At 40.7% G+C, this 22,619-nt stretch overlaps 1 protein-coding gene across 1 annotated transcript in view; it reads left to right on the top strand.

Moving 5' to 3' along the window:
* si:dkey-237h12.3 (teneurin-3) overlaps nucleotides 1-22,619 on the top strand; it is a 627,006-nt gene that overhangs the window by 460,369 nt on the left and 144,018 nt on the right. Inside the window, exons 17-18 of the mRNA XM_061892022.1 lie at nucleotides 1,367-1,595; nucleotides 20,384-20,503. Coding sequence (XP_061748006.1) covers nucleotides 1,367-1,595; nucleotides 20,384-20,503 — 349 coding nt within the window. The remainder of the gene's footprint in view (nucleotides 1-1,366; nucleotides 1,596-20,383; nucleotides 20,504-22,619) is intronic.

Genomic DNA, 22,619 nt, shown 5'->3' with positions numbered 1-22,619 from the left:
AGTGGACATACTAGACAACTTGTCTTTTAGTAGTAAGTAAACAAACAAAGACTCCTAATTAGTCTGCTGACATATGCAGTAACATATTGTGTCATATATTATTTTGTACACATTATGAGGGACAAACTGTAGACAATTATCATTAATCTACTTGTTCATTTACCGTTAAAATTTGCTTCCTTTCTCTTTTAACATGTTCTATCTACACTTCTGTTCAAATGTAATAATCACTTATTCTTCTTCTCTGTAAAACTTTACATTAGATTTGGATGATACCACACATTTGGGTATCAATCCGATACCAAGTAGTTACAGGATACATTAGTCACATTCCAAGTCCTTATGTGTCCATAGACATATTTCCATATTTTCTATACCTAATACACACTTTTTAAAAACGAAAGATGTAGTGATGCCAAGAAATATCGACATAATCAATTTTAGTATCGCTCCTGTACCTGGTATCATCATAGTGGATGTCAGGTGTAGATCCACCCACGGTGTTTGTTTACATTGTGATGCCGTTGAGCTACGGTGTAGTGAAGCATGTTTAGCTATTCCTCGTCCTGCAGTGATAATAGTACTTGTAAGAAACTTTATTTGTTGCCATGGAGACAAGGATCAGATATTTGGAAATAGCTACAACACTGCCGCTAGCGAGCTAGCCATGTCTTAAAGTACCTCTTCCTGAGGGTGTTTCAGTGTTATAACTTCACCTTCATTGTTAGTTTTTAAGCCAAAATGCATTCCTTCTCCCTTTTCTGTCTACACACTGTCTGCTTGTAAGTACTCTGTGATTGTGCGCTGCCGAACATACTCCTCTGCTGGTAGAACAGCAATGTCACCACGTGACGACGGGGGCTGCGGGAGGGGGAGGGGGGGCAGGTACTTACTAGAGGCAGTAAAATGATTCATTAGTATGGCAGTACTATACTAATACTATACCATACAACCTGAATCCAACTTATTGTAAAACTTCACATTTTCTTGACTTTTCACTTCCTGTTGTTGGAAAAGCCAGGTGTCCCAATACTTTCATCCCCTTCCACTCCCACCTCTAGATTCCGAGTGTCCCAATCTTGAGTCTAGGAGTGCACGTAAAAATATGCAAACGTCCTCGTTAAAGCAGCTCAATTACACTTCCACTCTCCGCACGCCTGCTCAACAAGTCCAAAACTTTTGAGGGTCACATCAGGCGACGCGCTTCTTCAATAATTAAAAGTAGGATCCCAGATCCGTGCTGTCAGTTTAATGATGCCGGGTTCACGTGCGAGGTCGCCCGTGTGCGCCGGAGCTCGGCGCCATAACGGAGACGCTCCCAGCGGGTCATCTCAGCCTTCCCTCACTTCTTCCTTCCCTTTCCCAGATGGTCTCGTGGACTGCATGGACCCGGACTGCTGCTCTCAGATCTCCTGCCAGGGTCAGACCTACTGCAGGGGCTCGCAAGACCCGGCCGCCGTCGCCTCCGCGTCCGCCACTCAGGGCCAGGCCTCGCCCCCCCTGCCCGCCTCCCGGAGCTTCTACGAGCGCGTCAGTTTCCTGATTGGTCCCAGTGGAAGTCACGTGACGGCGGGGGAGAACCCCTTCAACAGCAGGTAAGCAGCCATGAGGCGCTGTTTGGTTTGCTTGTTTAGGTCACGTCGGGCGTCTTTTGTGCAGACACTCCTCAACGTTGAGGAACGATCCCACCTTGTTGTGTTTCAAGACTCTAGTCTGTCTGTATACTGTTTTTTTTTTTACCAAAACACCCTCTTTTGGTCTTTATTTCTTATAGTGTGGCACACTATAGAGCAGGGGTCGGGAACCTCTTTGGCTAAGAGAGCCATGACAGCCAAATATTTTAAAATGTATTTCCGTGAGAGCCATATAATATTTTTAACACTGAATACAACTGTCAGGTTCAAACACTGATGACATGTATTAAACAGACAAGAAGCAAGGAATAAAACAGAGACAGGATTCAATTTAGCTCAATGAGGAGAAACCCGTAGACCTGTACCCTTGTACAATGTCATCCCACGCTCTGACAAGAGAATTCTACCCCTCCTCTGTTATTTGGACTTTCCTGATTGCAACTAAATGCGTGCATTTTTAAGTAACACCAACATTTTTAGAGTATATTAAGTCCTTTTTTTTTTTTTTAAATAACATTATTATAAAGCTAACCAATATTACATAAAATACTTTTGACCTTTAATGCGACTTCTTTAACGGATGCATTGATTAAAATGCATGAGAATGTTTTATATTTTTAACGTTATTTTTAACACTGTGATTACCAGGGGAATTATTTAGTCATCGTGTTAAGCAACGTCGGCTAAGATTTATCTGAGAGCCAGATGCAGTCATCAAAAGAGCCACATCTGGCTCTAGAGCCATAGGTTCCCTACCCCTGCTCTGGAGCCAGATGTGGCTCTTTTGATGACTGCATCTGGCTCTCGGATAAATCTGAGCTGACATTGCTTAACATGATAAGTAATGAATAATTCCACTTGTAATCACAGTGTTAAAAATAATGTTCAAAAAATAAAACATTCTCATGCATTTTTAATCCATCCATCCGTTTTCTACCACACCTGTTTAAGAAGTTGCGTTAATGGTAGGAAGTTATTTATTTACTATTGGTTAGTGTGGGGCTTGCCCTTCTGGGGGTTCTTCAGACTACTAAGCACCAACATGAGAGCCTGTTTCAGGGTTACAATAGTGTTTTATTTTTCAATAAGTCTCTCAGTTGTTTTCCAGCAATTGTCTTTTTGTCTTTCGTCCTCGCTTGTGCTTTGGCTCCAGCTCCAACCCCGTCTCTCCTCCTGGCTGCTGCTTATAACCGAGCGGCAGGTGGTTAGATAACAAGGCCCAGATGGGAAATCTACACACCTGTCGCTGATTTCGAGGCTGATCCTGGCAACACCCCACTTCGATGCAGGCCCGCAGGCCACGCCCCCCTCCACAGTTAGCTTCAGAATAACAATGTTATTACAAAAAATATTATATGGCTCTTACAGAAATACATTTTAAAATATTTGGCTTCTTGGCTCTCTCAGCCAAAAAGGTTCCCGACCCCTGCTATAGAGTTAAAGGCCTACTGAAAGCCACTACTACCCACCACGCAGTCTGATAGTTTATATATCAATGATGAAATTTTAACATTGCAACACATGCCAATGCAGCCTTTTTAGTTTACTAAATTACAATTTTAGATTTTGCATGTCAAAAGTGGTCAAGGAATGGCTAAATCAGGCTAGAATGAAGGTTTTAGAATGGCCTTCCCAAAGTTCTGATTTAAACGTGTGGACAATGCTGAAGAAACAAGTCCATGCCAGAAAACCAATAAACTTAGCTGAACTTCACCAATTTTGTCAAGAGGAGTGGTCAAAAACTCCAAAACTTGTGGATGGCTACCAAAAGCGCCTTATTGCAGTGAAACTTGCCAATGGACATGTAAGCAAATATTAACATTGCTGTATGTATACTTTTGACCCTCACATTTTCAGTAGAGCCATAATAAATTCATAAACGATTTTGGACGAGTTTGCTCACTGCAGATATTACGGGTTGAAAACGTACTTCCTATGTTGATGCCGTACACAGGAAATAATCCTTAACATTTTTGCTCAAAAGGATTTTTCATTCATCATTCCAAGCAATGTTTGCAAGTTTTACAATATAACTAAAACAATTATATAACAATGTTACCATTAACATTACTATATTTACCATTAGCAAATATGCTAAGACGTTTGAGTGTCTGTGTTAGTATTATCAAGCCGCTACCTGACCAGAGCTCAGAAAATCTGCAAAGACTCCTCCCACCCCCACCAAGGACTGTTTTCACTGCTGGACTCTAGGAAGAGGTTCCAGAACCTCCAGGTTCTGTAACAGCTTCTTCCTTCAAGCCGTAAGACTCTTGAACGCATCATAATTAAATACTCCCCTCAACTCCCCCCAAAATGGATTAACTCGCTGGAATAAAAAAGACAATATAACATACATCCATAAACCCGGATGCATATGCAAAAGTGCAACATATTATATGTACAGTCATCTATTTATTTATATCTGCACCTTATTGCTTTTTTTATCCTGCACTACCGAGAGCTAATGCAATGAAATGTTGATCTTATTTTTACTGTAAAGTTCAAATTTGAATGACGATAAAAAGGAAGTCCAAGTTCATGTGACCTTCTAATTAGCCCACCTACAGTATGCAGGGAGCTTCACAAAATGGGTTTTCATGGCCGAGCAGCTGCATCTAAGCCATGCATCACCAAGTCCAATGCAAAGCGTGGGATGCAGTGGTGTAAAGCACGTCGCCACTGTACTCTAGAGCAGTGGAGACGCCTTCTCTGGAGTGATGAGTCACGTTTTTCCATCTGGCAATCTGATTCACCAATCTGGGTTTGGAGGTTGCCAGGAGAACGCATTTTGGACTGCATTGTGCCGAGTGTGAAATTTGGTGAAGGAGGAATTTTGTTGTGGGGTTGTTTTTTTGGAATTGTGCCAGTGAAAGAGAACTTTGAATGCTCCGGGATACCAAAACATTATGGACAATACCATGCTCCCAACATTGTGGGAACACTTTGGAGCGGGCCCCTTCCTCTTCCAACATGACTGTGCACCAGTGCATTTAGCAAGGTTCATAAAGACATGGCTGACAGAGTCTGGTGTGGATGACCTTGACTTGCCTGCACAGAGTCCTGACCTGAACCCGATAGAACACCTTTGGGATTAATTAAAACGGAGACTGAGAGCCAGGCCTTCTCCACCAACATCAGCGTGTGACCTCACCAATGCGCTTTTGGAAGAATGGTGGAAAATTCCTATAAACACACTCCGCAACCTTGTGGACAGCCTTCCCAGAAGAGTTGAAGCTGTAATAGCTGCAAAAGGTGGACCCACATCATATTGAACCCTATGGGTTAGGACTGGGATGGCACTTCAAGTTCATACGTGAGTCAAGGCAGGTGGCCAAATACGTTTGTCAATACAGTGTAATCCAGTTTTTAGGCAGCAAACCAGTTGGGTGTGCAGTTTCCGAAGGCATGCTTTCGTCAAGCGGACCATCTGATGTGTCAGGTTACCATGGCAGCCCACCACCACAACGTCGGTTGACTGGAAAGGCCGCGACATATGAATCAGTCGCTCTCGACACTCTTCAAAGTGCGGGGTGACACGTGCGATCAAGTGGAGACATTTTGCCTCTCTGCTCATTTTGCCAGCACTGTAACTGAGACCACCTCGGGCGATAAGTTCCTAAATTACGACCATTACACTCTCACCATTGGATGTCCTATTTAGATATTTTAGGCCGCTCTTCAAATCGGATCAAGCAGCTTCTGGTTTTTGCGACTGAAAAGTGTGTCTGGCCGTCGTTCAGTCCAGGACTTTGACCCAGACCTCAAGATCTTACAAACCCTGTTTCCATAAGAGTTGGGAAATTGTGTTAGCTGTAAATATAAAGAAATTACAATGATTTGAAAATCCTCTTCAACCCATATTCAGTTGAATACGCTACAAAGACGAGATATTTGATGTTCAAACTCATAAACTTTTCTTTTTTTTTGCAAATAAAAATAACTCAGAATTTCATGGCTGAAACATGTTCCAAAGTAGTTGGGAAAGGGCATGTTCACCACTGTGTTACATCACCTTTTCTTTTAACACTCAATAAACATTTGGGAACTGAGGAAACTAATTGTTGAAGCTTTGAAAGTGGAATTTTTTTTCATTCTTTTATGTAGAGCTTCAGTCGTTCAACAGTCCGGGGTCTCTTCTGTCGTATTTTACGCTTCATAATGCGCCACACATTTTCCATGGGAGACAGGTCTGGACTGCAGGCGGGCCAGGAAAGTACCCGCACTCTTTTTTTATGAAGCCACACTGTTGTAACACGTGCTGAATGTGGCTTGGCATTGTCTTGCTGAAATAAGCAGGGGCGTCCATGAAAAAGACGGCGCATAGATGGCAGCATATGTTGTTCCAAAACCTGTATGAACCTTTCAGCATTAATAGTGCCTTCACAGATGTGTAAGTTACCCATGCCTTGGGCACTAATGCACCCCCATACCATCACACATGCTGGCTTTTGAACTTTGCATCGATAACAGTCTGGATGGTTCGCTTCCTCTTTGGTCCGGAAGACACGATGTCGAATATTTCCAGAAACAATTTGAAATGTGAACTCGTCAGACCACAGAACACTTTTCCACTTTGCATCAGTCCATCTTAGATGATCTCGGGCCCAGAGAAGTCGGCGGCGTTTCTGGATGTTGTTGATAAATGGCTTTCGCTTTGCATAGTAGAGCTTTAACTTGCACTTACAGATGTAGCGACCAACTGTATTTAGTGACAGTGGTTTTCTGAAGTGTTCCTGAGCCCATGTGGTGATATCCTTTAGAGATTGATGTCAGTTTTTGATACAGTGCTGTCTGAGGGATCGAAGGTCACGGTCATTCAATGTTGGTTTCCGGCCATGCTGCTTACGTGGAGTGATTTCTCCAGATTCTCTGAACCTTTTGATGATATTATGGAGCGTAGATGTTAAAATCCCTAAATTTCTTGCAATTGCACTTTGAGAAAGGTTGTTTTTAAACTGTTTGACTATTAGCTCACGCAGTTGTGGACAAAGGGGTGTACCTCGCCCCATCCTTTCTTGTGAAAGACTGAGCATTTTTTGGGAAGCTGTTTTTATACCCAATCATGGCTCCCACCTGTTCCCAATTAGCCTGCACACCTGTGGGATGTTCCAAATAAGTGTTTGATGAGCATTCCTCAACTTTATTAGTATTTATTGCCACCTTTCTCAACTACTTTGTCACATGTTGCTGGCATCAAATTCTATAGTCAATGATTATTTGTAAAAAAAAAATGTTTATCAGTTTGAACATCAAATATGTTGTCTTTGTAGCATATTCAACTGAATATGGCTTGAAAATGATTTGCAAATCATTGTATTCTGTTTATATTTACATCTAACACCATTTCCCAACTCTTGTGGAAACAAGGTTTGTATTTGAAGCCCTGACTTATTTCTTTCACAGCCCAGAGGCCACAAACCATTTAGTTTTTTTTCCATGTTGTTTTCTCACTTCTCCAATCAATACTTCAGGCTCTAAAATGTATTTCACTGCTCCGTTACATGGTACCTTTTGGGGAAAAAAATAAATAAAATGGATTGCCAATAGCGGTTAGTTGCCAAAATGTACCACCAGAGCAACAAGGCAAGTTATTGTGGTTATAAACATCACTTTCTGTTGACAACTAAACATGTCATTTTGTTTACATTTTGAAATGTCTTTGGGTATCAGCATTAGCATTTAACTCAGAGGAACTTCAACCTGGTAATAAAGTTAAGCTCAGAGCAGTTAAAGGCCTACTGAAATGAGATTTTCTTATTTAAACGGGGATAGCAGGTCCATTCTATGTGTCATACTTGATCATTTTGCGATATTGCCATATTTTTGCTGAAAGGATTTAGTAGAGAACATCCACGATAAAGTTCACAACTTTTGGTCGCTAATAAAAAAGCCTTGCCTGTACCGGAAGTAGCAGACGATGTGCGTGTGATGTCACGGGTTGTGGAGCTCCTCACATCTGAATATTGTTTACAATCATGGCCACCAGGAGCGAGAGCGATTTGGACCGAGGAAGCGATGATTTCCCCATTAATTTGAGCGATGATGAAAGATTCGTGGATGAGGAAAGTGAGAGTGAAGGTCAAAAAAAAAAAGACTATACAGTGGGAGCGATTCAGATCTTATTAGACACATTTACTAGAATAATTCTGGAAAATCCCTTATCTGCTTATTGTGTTAGTAGTGTTTTTAGTGAGATTATATCGTCGTACCTGTACAACCTGAAGGTCGGCCCCGCACCTTTCTTCAGCACCAGTCGTCGGGTGGTGGCGATGCCCTTCTTTGCCCTTCGCAAGGGACCCTCTTCGAAACACAATCTTTTGAAATGATTGCTGCATAATACACTGTATTTTGTGTGTGTGGTCCAATCCAACCGTGTTGCTTGACATCTCTGTTCCATAGTAAAGCTTCACCCTCATCTTTCGGGAATGTAAACAATGAAACACCGGCTGTTTGTATTGCTAAAGGCGGCCGCAATACACCGCTTCCCACCTACAGCTTTCTTCTTTGATGTCTCCATTATTCATTGAACAAGTTGCAAAAGATTCAGCCAGAAGACTGTGGAATTATGCGATGAAAAGAGACGACTTATAGCTGGGAACGGTGCTGGAACAAAATGTCCTCTACAATGCGTGACGTCACGTCAGGATACTTCGGCGCAAAATTTAAAATTGCAATTTAGTAAACTAAAGCGGCCGTATTAGCATGTGTTGCAATGTTAAGATTTCATCATTGATATATAAACTATCAGACTGTGTGGTCACTAGTAGTGGCTTTCAGTAGGCCTTTAAGCATACTAGCAGCTGCCTATCAATCTAATTCTGCATGTTTAGCGACAGTAAAGTTGGTCAAAGTACCAATGAGTGTCTCACACACACTCTAGGTGTGGTCAAATTACTCTCTGGATTTGATCCACCCCCTTGATCCCCCCCTGGGAGGTGAGGGGAGCAGTGAGCAGCAGCGGTGGCCGCGCCTTGGAATTGCTTTTGGTGATTTAACCCCCAATTCCAAACCTTGATGCTGAGTGCCAAGCAGGGAGGTAATGGCTCTCATTTTTATAGTCTTTGGTATGACTTTGGTATATTCTTGTTAGCGTGGTTATATGACCATGTTTGCCTGCCTTTTGCGTTTATTTTCAAGTAATTCTCCTTTTTTGTTTTACTTGCTGACATTAGCAATTTGTTGTCAAAAGTTTACATACACTTGTAAAGAACATGATGTCATGGCTGTCTCGGGTTTCCAATCATTTCTACAACTCTTATTTTGTTGTGATGTAGTGATTGGAGCACATACTTGTTGCTCACCAAAAACATTCATGAAGTTTGCTTCTTTTATGAATTTATTATGGCTCTACTGAAAATGTGAGGGTCGAAAGTAATAATAATAATATATTTTATTTGTAAAAAACACTTTACTTTGAGCAAACAACCTCAAAGTGCCACAGTGTAAAAAAAATAGTAATAATAAAAATAAATAAAATATAAAACTAGAAACAGCCATAAAGCTACAACCAGCATGCATGTCTATAGAAACGCTTTTTTAAAAAGATGGGTTTTTAAGCCTTTTTTAAAAGCATCCACAGTCTGAGGTGCCCTCAGGTGGTCAGGGAGGGCGTTCCACAGACTGGGAGCAGCGGAGCAGAAAGCCCGGTCTCCCGTTGTTCGAAGCGTTGTCCGTGGAGGTTGGAGGAGGTTAGCCTGTATGGTGTGGAGGAATTGGGGGTGAGCAGTTCCTTGAGGTAGAGGGGGGCATTTCCATGGAGGCACTGGTGGGTTAGAAGTGAGATTTTGAATTCAATCCTGAATGGAACAGGAAGCCAGTGAAGGGATTTGAGAGTTGGTGTGATGTGGTCATGTTTCCGCCCTCTCATCAGGATCCTCGCGTACTATTCTGTATGTACTGCAGCTTCTGGATGTTGTTGATTGGGATCCTGACAAGAAGTGCGATGCAGTAGTCGAGGCTGGAGGAGACAAAGGCGTGGACGAGCCTCTCGGCATCAGAGAGACTGAGTGAAGGGCGGAGTTTTGCAATGTTCCTGAGGTGGTAGAAGCATGTCTTGCACAGTTGTTTGATTTGAGCTTCAAAGGTCAGGTGAGGGTCCATTTTAACACCCAGATTAGTGACTGAGGGTGAGAGGTGAATGTCGTGGGCGGAGAAGGTGATGCTGGTGATGGTGGACGACTGAGTCTGATGTGGGGTGCCGACCACAATGGCTTCAGTTTTGGAGCTGTTTAGTTGAAGAAAATTGTGTTTCATCCACGCCTTTATCTCCTCCAGGCAGTTGGTAAGTGTGGAAGATGGCAGGGCTGCAGAGGGGTTTGGGTTTGTTTTTAAGTAGAGTTGAGTGTCATCGGCATAGCAGTGGAATGATATTCCGTGCATACAGCAATGTTAATATTTGCTTACATGTCCCTTGGCAAGTTTCACTGCAATAAAGCGCTTTTGGTAGCCATCCACAAACTTCTGCTTACATTTTTCACCACAAAATTACTGCAGCTTAGCTAAATGTGTTGCTTTTCTGACATGGACTTGTTTCTTCAGCATTGTCCACACATTAAAGTCAGGACTTTGAGAAGGCCATTCCAAAACCTTCATTCTAGCCTGATTTAGCCATTTCTTTACTACTTTTGAGGTGTGTTTGGGGTCATTGTCCTGTTGGAAGACCCAACTGCGCCCAAGACCCAACCTCCAGGCTGATTATTTTAGCTTGTCCTGAACAATTTGGAGGTCATCGTCCTTTTTCATTGTCCCATTTACTCTCTGTAAAGCAGCAGTTCCATTGGCAGCAAAACAGGCCCAGAGCATAATACTACCACCACCATGCTTGACAGTAGGAGTGGTGTTCCTGGGATTAAAGGCCTCACCTTTTCTCCTCCAAACATATTGCTGGGTATTGTGGCCAAACAACTCCTTTTTTGTTTCATCTGACCTTCTGGAGGAAAGTTCTGTGGTCAAATGTAAGACTTTGGCGGTCTACACCTGGCTTGTGGGCGCTAGTTTGGACACCCTTATCTAAGTTATTGACATTTTTAAAAATTAATATTTGATTGTTTAGCATGTTAGCGTCGTTATGTTAGCCTGTCGTTACCTTTTACCCTGATATACTGTGTTTCATACCTGCTGCTCAGAGTAATCTTAAAAAGAAGTTTAGGTACATGGTATTCCAGAGGTACAGACATGAAGAAGGGCTTTGATATTGGGTTTCTTGTGTTACAAAAGAGTTAGGGGCTGCCCATTGAGGCACTGGTACTGCTGTTTTTTTTTTTTTCATGATACTATTTCCATGAGCACTTGTGGTAACGGTGTGGCTATGTATGTGTGTAGTGTGCTCATGTATGTATATATTTATCATTTATTTGTATACAAGTTCATTAAGTTTGTACATAGAGTGAACAAGGAAGTTCGAGCTCAGAGTAATTTATGATTTAAAGAAAAGGGGTGGGATTAAATAAGTATATACTTCTCACTCCTTTTCAAATATGTTAAAAAAAAAAAAAAAAAAAAAAAGTCGAATGCTCATTTGTTTTTTTTTTGTTTTTTTTTTATTCTCCATTGTTTTCATTTTGTTATAATAGCCGTTAAGGCTATAGCACTGTATTGGATCATGCTTGCTCTTGTTTTTTTGGGGTTTTTTTTTGCATATTTGAAATAAAAATACATCAATCAATCAATAAGTAATTTTATTAATGAAATAATAAAAAAAGTAATTTTAGCCTGCTAGCAATTACAACAGCCTTAATGAGTAGAACCGATGTATTTTCTTGTGGAAAGACATCAATCCAGAGTGTGTATTCCTGGCAAATACTGTCATTAGAATGTTTGATACAAAGGAAGCCAAGTATATAAGCTATTAGTGCACAAAGTGAGGTACTGTAGATACTTTCCAACACCCCAGATTCCCACATCTGCTCCGAATCACACGTTTGCTTCAAGGCAGATGGAGAGGGAAATGGTTTCCCACTGCGAGCACGCGGCTGGGAGAATATTCCCCGCGATCGTTTTGAGTAATCCTTATGTAAATAGCATGCTTTGCTGGAAATATAGAATAAGGCAATAACCCCCGCAGGCGGATCCCAGCTAATCCTTATCCTCATTGTCTTCAGCTTACTGTCACTTTGGTGTCTAGCAGCGGCATTAGTGCTCGTGTTCAAAATATTCATTAGATTTTTTTTATTTATTTTATTTTTTTGCTTCAGGCAAAATACAACATGCGGCATGTTGGAAGTTCAGCACATATTTGACTAAGTTGATTAAATGTCAGTGTATCTTTCCTTACCAGTGCACGGGTGTATTTATTAATTTGAAAAGGGGGGGGGGTCTTCTGGGTATTAGTTTGCTCATATTATATTACACACGTCGGACTAATGTGGACATAAGCATAAGATAACCATGTTTACTTGTGACTATGGCCAGAGGCAAATCAACAAATGTTACATGTAATGTTTTTTTTTGTTTTGTTTTTTTTACATGCCAGCAGTTTTACCGATCTTTCACAAATTTGATGGAGACTTCCGTCATTCCAGGACGCACAAAAAAGCCCCAAAACCCATGTTCGGATTAACAGGAAGTCGGCAAAAATCATCTCTCCCTCTATTGCACTTCAAGTGTGAAATATATTTATATAGCACTTTTCTCTAGTGACTCAAAGAACTTTTACACAGTGAAACCCAGTATCTAAGTTACATTTAAAGCAGTGTGGGTGGCACTGGGAGTCGGTGGGTAAAGTGCCTTGCCCAAGGACACAACGGCAGTGACTAGAATGGCGGAAGCGGGAATCGAACCTGGAACCCTCAAAATGCTGGCATGGCCACTATACCAACCAAGCTATACCGCCCCACAAGTATTGTTGCTTCGCTAAATGCCATACATCTTATCTGAGGTGGGGTCACGGGGGCAGCAGCCTAAGCAGAGAAGCCCAAACTTCCCCAACCTCTTCGTCCAGCTCTTCCTGGGGGATCCCGAGGAGTTCCCAGGCCAGCCAGGCGACATAGTCTTCCCAACGTGTCCCGGGTCTCCTACCGGTCGGACGTGCCCTAAACACCTCCCTAGGGACGGCTTCAGGTGGCATCCTGACCAGATGCCCGAACCACCTCATCTGGCTCCTCCATGTGGAGGAGCAGAGGCTTTACTTTGAGTTCCTCCCGGATGGCAGAGCTTCTCACCCTATCTCTAAGGGAGAGACCCGCCACACGGCGGAGGAAACTCATTTTGGCCGCTTGTACCCGTGATCTTGTCCTTTCGGTCATAACCCAAAGATTATGACCATAGGTGAGGATGGGAACGTAGATCGACCGGTAAATTGAGAGCTTTGCCTTCCGGCTCAGCTTCTTCTTCACCACAACGGAACTCCTCCACATAGGGCAGGGTCTCCTCCCCAACCCGGAGATTTCACTCAACTCTTTCTAGGGCGAGGATCATAGACTCGGACTTGGAGGTGCTGATTCTCATCCCAGTCGCTTCACACTCTGCTGCGAACTGATCTAGTGAGAGCGGAAGATCTTGGAATGCAGTTTTTTTAAAAGCGTATTCTACATATTTGGTCTAAATCACCGTATGTGTCGTACTATAGAGCGCACCGGTTTATATGTCACACCAACTACATTTTAGAAGAAAAACATGTTGCTTTTTCGGAACAGATTAAGAACATTTTTCAACCAGCTATCACAAGTATTTTAGGGACTTCACCATCTATGCTCTGTAATATCATCAAATGGTTCAGAGAATCTGGAGAAAGCACTGCACGTAAGCCATGATATTACACACCTTCCATCTCTCAGGCGGTACTGCATCAAAAAGCAACTTCAGTGTGTAAAGGATATCACCACATGGGCTCAGGAACACTACAGAAAACCACTGTCAGTAACTACAGTCTGTCGCTACATCTGTAAGTGCAAGTTAAAACTCTACTATGCAAAGGGGGGCCCGAGATCATCTAAGATGGACTGATGCAAAGTGGAAAAGTGTTCTGTGGTCTGACGAGTTCACATTTCAAATTGTTTTTTGGAAACTGTGAACGTCAGGTCCTCCGGAACAAAGAGTAAAAGAACCATCCGGATTGTTCTAGGCGCACAGTGTAAAAGTCAGCATGTGTGATGGTATGGGGGTGTATTAGTGGCCAAGGCATGGGTAACTTACACATCTGTGAAGGCACCATTAATGCTGAAAGGTACATACAGGTTTTGGGGCAACATGTAATGCCATCCAAGCAACGTTATCATGGACGCCCCTGCTTATTTCAGCAAGACAATGCCAAGCCACGTGTTACAACAGCTTCATAGTAAAAAAGTGCGGGTACTAGACGGGCCTGCTTGTAGTCCAGACCTGTCTCCCATTGAAAATGTGTGGTGCATTATGAAGGGTAAAATAGCACAACAGAGACCCCGGACTGTTGAACAACTTAAGCTGTACATCAAGCAAGAATGGGAAAGAATTCCACTTCAAAAATGTGTCTTCTCAGTTCCCAAACTTTTACTGAGTGTTGTTAAAAGGAAAGGTCATGTAACACACTGGTAAAAATGCCCCTGTGACAATTTTTTTGCAATGTGTTGCTGCCATTTAATTGTAAGTTAATGATTATTTGCATTAAAAAAAAAAAAACGTTCCCAATTCAAACATGAAATAACTTGTCTTTGCAGTCTATTCAATTGAATATAAGTTGAAAAGGATTTGCAAATCATTGTATTCTCTTTTTATTTACCATTTACACAATGTGACAACTGGCTTTGGGTTTTGTAGATCCTCCCATGTTTACAATCAGGAGCGCTACCTCGCATTCAGCGGTGAGCTATTGTCACCTCCTGCGGTGTGTTGTGAAGCATGTTTAGCTATTCCTCGTCCTGCAGTGATAATAATACTTGTAAGAAACTTTATTTGTCGCCATGGAGGCGAGGATTAGTGATTTAGAAGTAGCTAAAAAACCACGGGGGGACGTTAGCCGCTGGCTAGCTATGTGTTAAAGAGCCGTGAAGGAAAACAAGTACTCGTATTTTTCAAAGACTATATAACAATACCTTTTTTAATTCATCAGTGCAGGGGTATACTGTACACGTTTAATACACCGTCAGTGTTGGCGCTAGGAATTTTCAATCCCGGCGACCCCATCAAGTCATAAAAATTGGATCCTACAGTAAATTTCGGGGGTCCCACTATTCTCTAAGCCAGGGGTCGGGAACCTTTTTGGCTGCGAGAGCCAAGAATCCAAATATTTTAAAATGTATTTCCGTAAGAGCCATACAATATTTTTTAGCACTGAACACGTGTGCATTTTTAAGTAAGACCAACATAGAGTATAACAGGTCTCTTATTCTTTGTAATAACATTGTTATTCTGAAGCTAACTGTGGGGGGCGTGGCCTGCGGTCCTGCAGCGAAGCAGCGTGTTGCCAGGACCAGCCTCAAAATCAGCGAAAATTGCGTAGATGGCCCACCTGGGCCTTGTTATCTCATACCCTGTCACTCTGTTATAAGCAGCAGCCAGGAGTAGAGATGGGGTTGGAGCTGGAGCCAGAGCACGAGCGAGAACGAAAGAAAAAGACAATTGCTGGAAACCAACTGGGCGACTTATTGGAAAAAAATATATATATTGTAACCCTGAAACAGGCTCTCATGTCGGTGCTTGGTGGTCTGAAGAACCCCCAGGACGGCAAGCCCTAAACTAACCCACAATAAATAAATCACTTCTTACCCTTAATGCAACTTCTTGAACAAGTGCGGTAGAAAAAGGACGGATGGATTCAAATGCATGAGCATGTTTTCTATTTTGATCGCTATTTTTAACACTTTGATTACAAGTGGAATTATTCATTACTTAGTGTTAAGCACTGTCACCTCAGATTTATCCGAGAGCCAGATGCAGTCATCGAAAGACCCACATCTGGCTCTAGAGCCATAGGTTCCCTACCCCTGATCTAAGCGTTTAAGATAAGACCTTTTTGAAGGAACGTTCTGTGGAAGTCTGGAATCCGACTTTATACCGGGTGTTGTCTTTCAGACCTCGGCTAAGACGGCATGTCAAAAGTAGCAAGATTGTGGGCAACTAGAGTTATCGTGCCTCTGCTTGAACTTGGTCCCAGTTCCAACTGGAATTAGAGGACATGATTAGTTGCACGACCTATTCTAAGCATAGATATACAAAACATCTCTTAATCACTTCATCCTTCATTATCTTAATTATATCCCAATGTCATCTTCCATCAGGTTCAAACACTGATGACATTTATTAAACAGACTAGAAGCAAGGAATCATGCAGAGTTCAATTTGGCTCAATTAGGAGAGACGTTTGGGGCTGCACACTCAGTTACAATCTCCCACCATGCTCTAAGGCACAGTACTCCTTTATTTATTCGGGAGGTTCCTAGTTACATCACTGAGGCTGCTTCTGAAGGCAGCCCCAGTTAGACACAATATATGATTATTCAGAAATACAAATGTGCTGTCTGCGTCACAGTACTCGATGTTCGGGACACAAACACTGATACAAGACGACTGCAAACCAAGATTGCACAACTTCAGCACAATTGATAATAACTATAGCGACGGCCTCTAAGCATAACATTTGTGTGATAACTTAAACATAATTATTCTAACATCCATCTGACACCCCTTTCTATCATTCAAAAGCTTCGAGGTGGGTAAGCGCAACCCTTATAGTCAGGGAAATACGGTAAACAAAACACCGACGGAAAGACAGTCAGTGAAAAAATAAATGAATACAAGAACGGGTGGTCTTCTGGAATTCCGCGTCCTTTCTGATTTCAATGCATAAAAAAGACCCAAAAAGTGACGAATGTGTATTTTTTTTTTCCGTGCAATGGTAAATGGGTTATACTTGTATAGCGCTTTCCTACCTTTATAAACCCTTCATCCTAGCCTGATTTTGCCATTCCTTTACCACTTTTGACCTGTGTTGGGGGTCATTGTCCTGTTGGAACACCCGACTGCACCCAAGACCCAACCTCCGGGCTGATGATTTTAGCTTGTCCTGAACAATTTGGAGCTAATCCTCCTTCTTCATTGTCCCATTCACCCGTTCTCACACACTGATGGCTTGGAGCTGCCCTGCAGGGCCCTAACCAAAATCAGGAGCAAGGGTAAAGTTTCTCGATCAAGGACACAACGGACGTGATGCGGTTCGGAGTAGGTGGGGATCGAACCAGGAACCCTCCGGTCGCTAGCACTGCCACTCTCCCAACCCGTGCCGCGGTGTATGATGTGTCTCAATGCATTTGTTTTGCACTTCAGCAGCTGACTAGACTTTGTTTGGACTTGTATCATTTGTCTCCGGCGCCAAAGATAAATGGAGGGACGTGGAAACGAGGAGCCGGAGCTCTTAAGTGGCCCGGTTGCCTTAAAATAAAAACAAAAACAGAGGAATGCAAAGGAGGGGCTGGAGCTGGGTTGATCATCCCTGTCTCCGGTACGTAATGACCCAGAGATAACATGTCTCTCCCCCTCCTCCTGCCGCCTCCCCTGATGGATGCCCATGGAGCTCCTCTCAAATTCCTCTCCACGCTCGAGAGGGCGGGGAATAAATTAAACGCCACACCGCCCGGCCTTAAACAAACACCACTTCCTCTTTCCAGGAGGTGAGGTCAGGCCAGGCCGGCGTGCGCCGACGTCCACCTGAAGGCCCCCCCGGTCATCTTTGATAGATTTTATTCATGCAGGAACCTCCCGCGTCTTGTCAGTTATTAAACCCCCCCCCCACCCCCCCGAAAATCATTTTCTGGCCGTGAAAGCTGCGGCAGAAGTAAATCAGCCTGCCTGCAGGGCGAATGAGTTAGTCACGCTGCTTCTTGTTAGACAAGCTCCTCCAAAAACATCCTTGACACAGCAAATGGAGCGACTGCATCCATGGAAATGGAAGGGAAAAAAAAGTATGGATTTTTTTTTATTTCTATTTTTTTAATAGGATCCTAGCAATCAGTAGTAGGCTCACTCCGGGTGAAAGAAACAACATCACCCGAGTTGAAACTGAAATTATACGAGACTGGCGTCATAATGTGGGGAGAGTTCTATTTGTAGGCAAATGCATTCGGCATGTACAGTCGCGGTCAGAAGTTTACGTACACTTGTAAAGAACATCATGTCATGGCTGTCTTGACTTTCCAATCATTTCTACAACTTTTTGTGATGTAGTGATTGGAGCACATACTTGTTGCTCACAAAAAACATTCATGAAGTTTGCTTCTTTTATGAATTTATTATGGCTGTACTGAAAATGTGCTGGGTCCAAAGTATACATACAGCAATGTTAATATTTGCTTACATGTCCCTTGGCAAGTTTCACTGCAATAAGACTCTTTTAGTAGCCATCCACAAGCTTCTGCTTGAATTGTTGACCATTCCTATTGACACAATTGGCACAGTTCAGCTAAATGTGTTGGTTTTCTAACATTGACTTGTTTCTTCAGCATTGTCCACACATTTAAGTCAGGACTTTGGGAAGGCCATTATAAAACCTTCATTCTAGCCTGATTAAGCCATTATTTATATATATATATATATATATATATATATCTATATATATATATATATATATATATATATATATATATATATCTATATCTATATATATATATATATATATATATATAGATATATATATATATATATATATATATATATATATATATATATATATATATATATATATATATATATATATAAAATGTATTTCAATACTATTTGGTAATTTTCAATACTTTTGGGAACACTCAAAAATGTCATCATTGTCTTTATTTTAACAAACAATCTTACAGTACATGAAACATATATTTATTATAGCAAATTAGTCCTTAAATAAAATAGTGCACATACTAGACAACTTGTCTTTTAGTAGTAAGTAAACAAAGACTCCTAATTAGTCTGCTGACATATGCAGTAACATATTGTGTCATTTATACACCTATTATTTTGTACACATTATTAAGGACAAGTGGTAGAAAATGAATTATTAATCTACTTGTTCATTTACGGTTAATATCTGCTTACTTTCTCTTTTAACATGTTCTATCTACACTTTTGTTAAAATGTAATAATCACTCTTTCTTCTCTTCTTTGATACTTCACATTAGTTTTGGATGATACCACACATTTAGGTATCGATCCGATACCAAGTAGTTACAGTATCATACATTGGTCATATTTAAATTATTCATGTGTCTAAGGACATATTTTCTGAGTTTATAAACATATATATTTTTAAAAAGGGAACAATTATTTTTTTGATGCTAAAAAATATTGACGTAATCATAATAGTATCAACTAGATACACTCCTCTACTTGGTATCGTTACAGTGGATGTCAGGTGTAGATCCACCAATGGTGTTTGTTTACGTCGTGACGCCGGTGAGCTACGTTGTGTAGTGAAGCATGTTTAGCTTTTCCATGTCCTGCAGTGATAATGCTACTTGTAAGAAACTTACTTTATTTTTTGTAATGGAGATGAGGATTAGTGATTTAGAAGTAGCTACAACACGGATAAACTTTAGCCACTAACGAGCGAGCCATGTCTTAAAGCAACTCTTCCTGAGGGTGTTTCAGTGTAAATAACTTTCCTTTATCTTTACTTTTTAAGCCAACATGCATCCGTTCTCCTTGTTCTGTCTTCACACTGTGTCTGCTTGTATGTACTCTGTGATTGTGCGATGCCGAATATGCTCCTCTGCTCGTAAACCAGCAATGGCACCACGTGACAACGACGCGGGCTGAGAGACCGCTACTTTTTAGAGGCGGTATAGTACCGACTATGATTCATTAGTATCGCGGTACTTTACCAAAGTACCGCAATACAGTACAACTCTAAATAGGACAAAAACATTAAATCATTTAACAATAAGTAAACATTTAAAATGTATGACAGAAAATGTGTAATATTAGAATACAAAAATAATTGTACGGCAATTAAGTTAACGCTGGTAGTAAAATTTGGACAATTGGGAATTAAGTCATATTATGATTAAATAATTATTTGAGATTACTGTTATGAAAAAATATATATTTTAATTTTTACAAAAATAATGTGATATAATTACACAAACCAGTTGTTTGTTGTGAGAAAAAATGTTTAGGAATTATGAGGAAAAAATCCCAATGTACAAAATTACTGTGAAAATATTGTATTAAGTAAATAAAAAAAAATAGGAGAATGAAGTGTTGATATTACAAAATCAGAGCACAAATATTAACTGGTCTAAAATGCTAATGAAAAAGTCTAATATTACAATAAACATATAGCAACACATAATAAAACATAGATTATATAAATGATAAAGTCATAGTATTGTATTTCAATGTTCCTAGGAAATAGTCCAAATGAAATGTTAATATTGTAATCAAAATGTTATAATTTTAGGAGAATAAAAAAACGTATTATTTTAACAGAAACAAACAAAATAGTATGAAAAAATAAAAATAGTCATTTTTACAAGACATTACTAACATTGCTCAAAATATGCTGTTTAGATTTGAGGGAAAAATGTTAAAAGTAACTTTTCATGTAAAAAAAGAATGTATTCTATAGTTAAAATTATTTATTCAGTTAAATGAAATAAATGTGAGGTTTATTCAAGAAAAATGTTTTAAGTTTAGAGGAGTTAAGTTTTGTAAGAAAAACTAATATTTTGGTGATGTTTGTTGGCTGAGGATGTCTAAAAGGTGACCTTTTGAGAGGCAGTTTGGCACTTGGCTCATCACTTCTAGACACCCCGTTTGTTTATTCAAGCTCTTGTTCTGTTTTCTCCCCCATCCAGTCTGGCGTCAGTCATCCGGGGTCAGGTCCTCACCGGGGACGGAACGCCGCTGATTGGAGTCAACGTGTCTTTCCCGCACTACCCGGAGTTCGGCTCCACGCTCACGCGACAGGACGGCATGTAAGTGAACGCACTCGTCCATCAGCGGCCACCTGGAACATAAACATGGCGGGGAAGTTGCATCAAGATTTGTGCAGAGTTGTCCTGCTACGCGTCCCGAAATCGCCGCCAAGAGCAATTGCTCATGCAAATGTCACGGCGGCAGGGTGGCCTGTTTACAATGCATTGCATCAGGTTATGGACACAACAATAGGCACACCTGGAAGAACATCCAGTACATGAATTCTTCCTTCACAAAGACACTGTCGAGACATCTATTATTATTATTATTATTATTATTACTACAGTAAATGGTAAAATAAAAAAAGCCATATGCATATATATTTGACTTTTTACAGTACTATTACTACTATTGGTTACCCTTTAGTATGGGGAACATATTCACCATTAATTAGTTTCTTATTAACATGCAAATTAGTAACATATTGGCTCTTAATTAGTTATTATTAAGTACTTATTAATGCCTTATTCTGCATGGCCTTATTATACAACCAGTGAGCCATTAACTAAGAGTCTTCTCTCAATAACCTCAGAATTATTGCTTATCAGTAACCCTTACTTGAAACCTTATATGTTCCCCTCGAGTCCAAATAACTCTTAAGTCTTTGTTACTTAGAATATGTTCCCCATACTAAAGTGTTACCCTACTATTATTATTGGATTTTTTTCCATTTATCTTTTTATTGGCTATTTATAGTGCTATTATTGGATTTTTTTTTATTGATTTTTTGGTATCTATTTACTTGTAAACATTTTTTATTGAATTTTCTTGACACACAGTTAACAAAAAATATTATATAATACAAATCAAAATTTTTTTTCCTCCCACCAAAAAAAAAAATCAAATAATTACAGGCAAATATTATAAAGTCACAGACAACTGCACTTCTGAATTGCCCCAACGTGAGGCACAAAAGCAAACAAAAGGCTCCTCAATTATCCAGAATGTCTTTATTTTTATACATCGTACTTTCTGAACAATCAAGCGCACCGATATATGAGCCGCACCCAAGAAAAAAAAAAATCCACATATTTGCTGCACCGCATTATAAACTGAAGATATATCCATCCATCCATCCATTTTCTACCGCTTATTCCCTTTCGGGGTCGCGGGGGGCGCTGGCGCCTATCTCAGCTACAATCGGGCGGAAGGCGGGGCACACCCTGGACAAGTCGCCACCTCATCGCAGGGCCAACACAGATAGACAGACAACATTCACACTCACATTCACACACTAGGGCCAATTTTTTTTTTTTTTTAGTGTCGCCAATCAACCTATCCCCAGGTGCATGTCTTTGAAGATATATACATTTTGAAATGAGTTATTTACACATAAATGCGCTGGAAATGTTTATTTACATACCTTAATTGTTGTAACATGGCAGTAAAACGGCTGATCAAACAAAACAGAAGTCATTGTCATGGACCCACTAGCTGTGGAAGCTCGTCGCTGACGTTTTGGTGAATTTACTGAGGAATTTGTGAACAACCAACAAAAAGAATGCCTTTGAAAGTTAATACTGACACACACGCCCGTAAACGTGTTAGCATATTAACTAATGCTAACAATGCTAGCTTGATGACTTTATGATAGCACATACAGATATGTATGGAAACACTCCTACAGACATCACACATGGGACCGTTTAGTTCATAAGAATTGTTTTAGTTGTATTGTAAAACTTAAAAACGTTGCGTGAAGTGATGAATGAAGAATCCATGCGAGTAGAAACGCCATGGACAGCTCGAAGACTGAATAGCACTTAAAAAAAAAAAAGAAAACATTATCCATAAATGGAAGGACCCTGCAGCACCTGCAGTGAGCGAACTCGTCCAAAAGATGGCGCCATAGCACAAACAATAACACACCTTTGTAGTGTCTTTGCTTGCTTGGTCTTTTTTCCAGTATTTGCATTATATCTATCAGTAAAGAAAACTCTATAAATTACTCCTACATTTTTATAAGCTGCAGAGTTCAAAATGTCGGAAAAAAGTAGCAGCTTATAGTCCGGAATTTACGGTATACGTTTTTTTTTTTTAGCTTGAATGGTGATTCAATCAAAAATGCATTCCCTTCAACAGCATCAAAAGCAAGCAAAGGTAATCTGGTATTGC

This window comes from Nerophis ophidion, linkage group LG29 (assembly GCF_033978795.1).
Source record: "Nerophis ophidion isolate RoL-2023_Sa linkage group LG29, RoL_Noph_v1.0, whole genome shotgun sequence".
In the NCBI taxonomy this organism is placed as follows: domain Eukaryota; kingdom Metazoa; phylum Chordata; class Actinopteri; order Syngnathiformes; family Syngnathidae; genus Nerophis; species Nerophis ophidion.
This window is presented reverse-complemented; position numbering and strand designations above follow the sequence as displayed.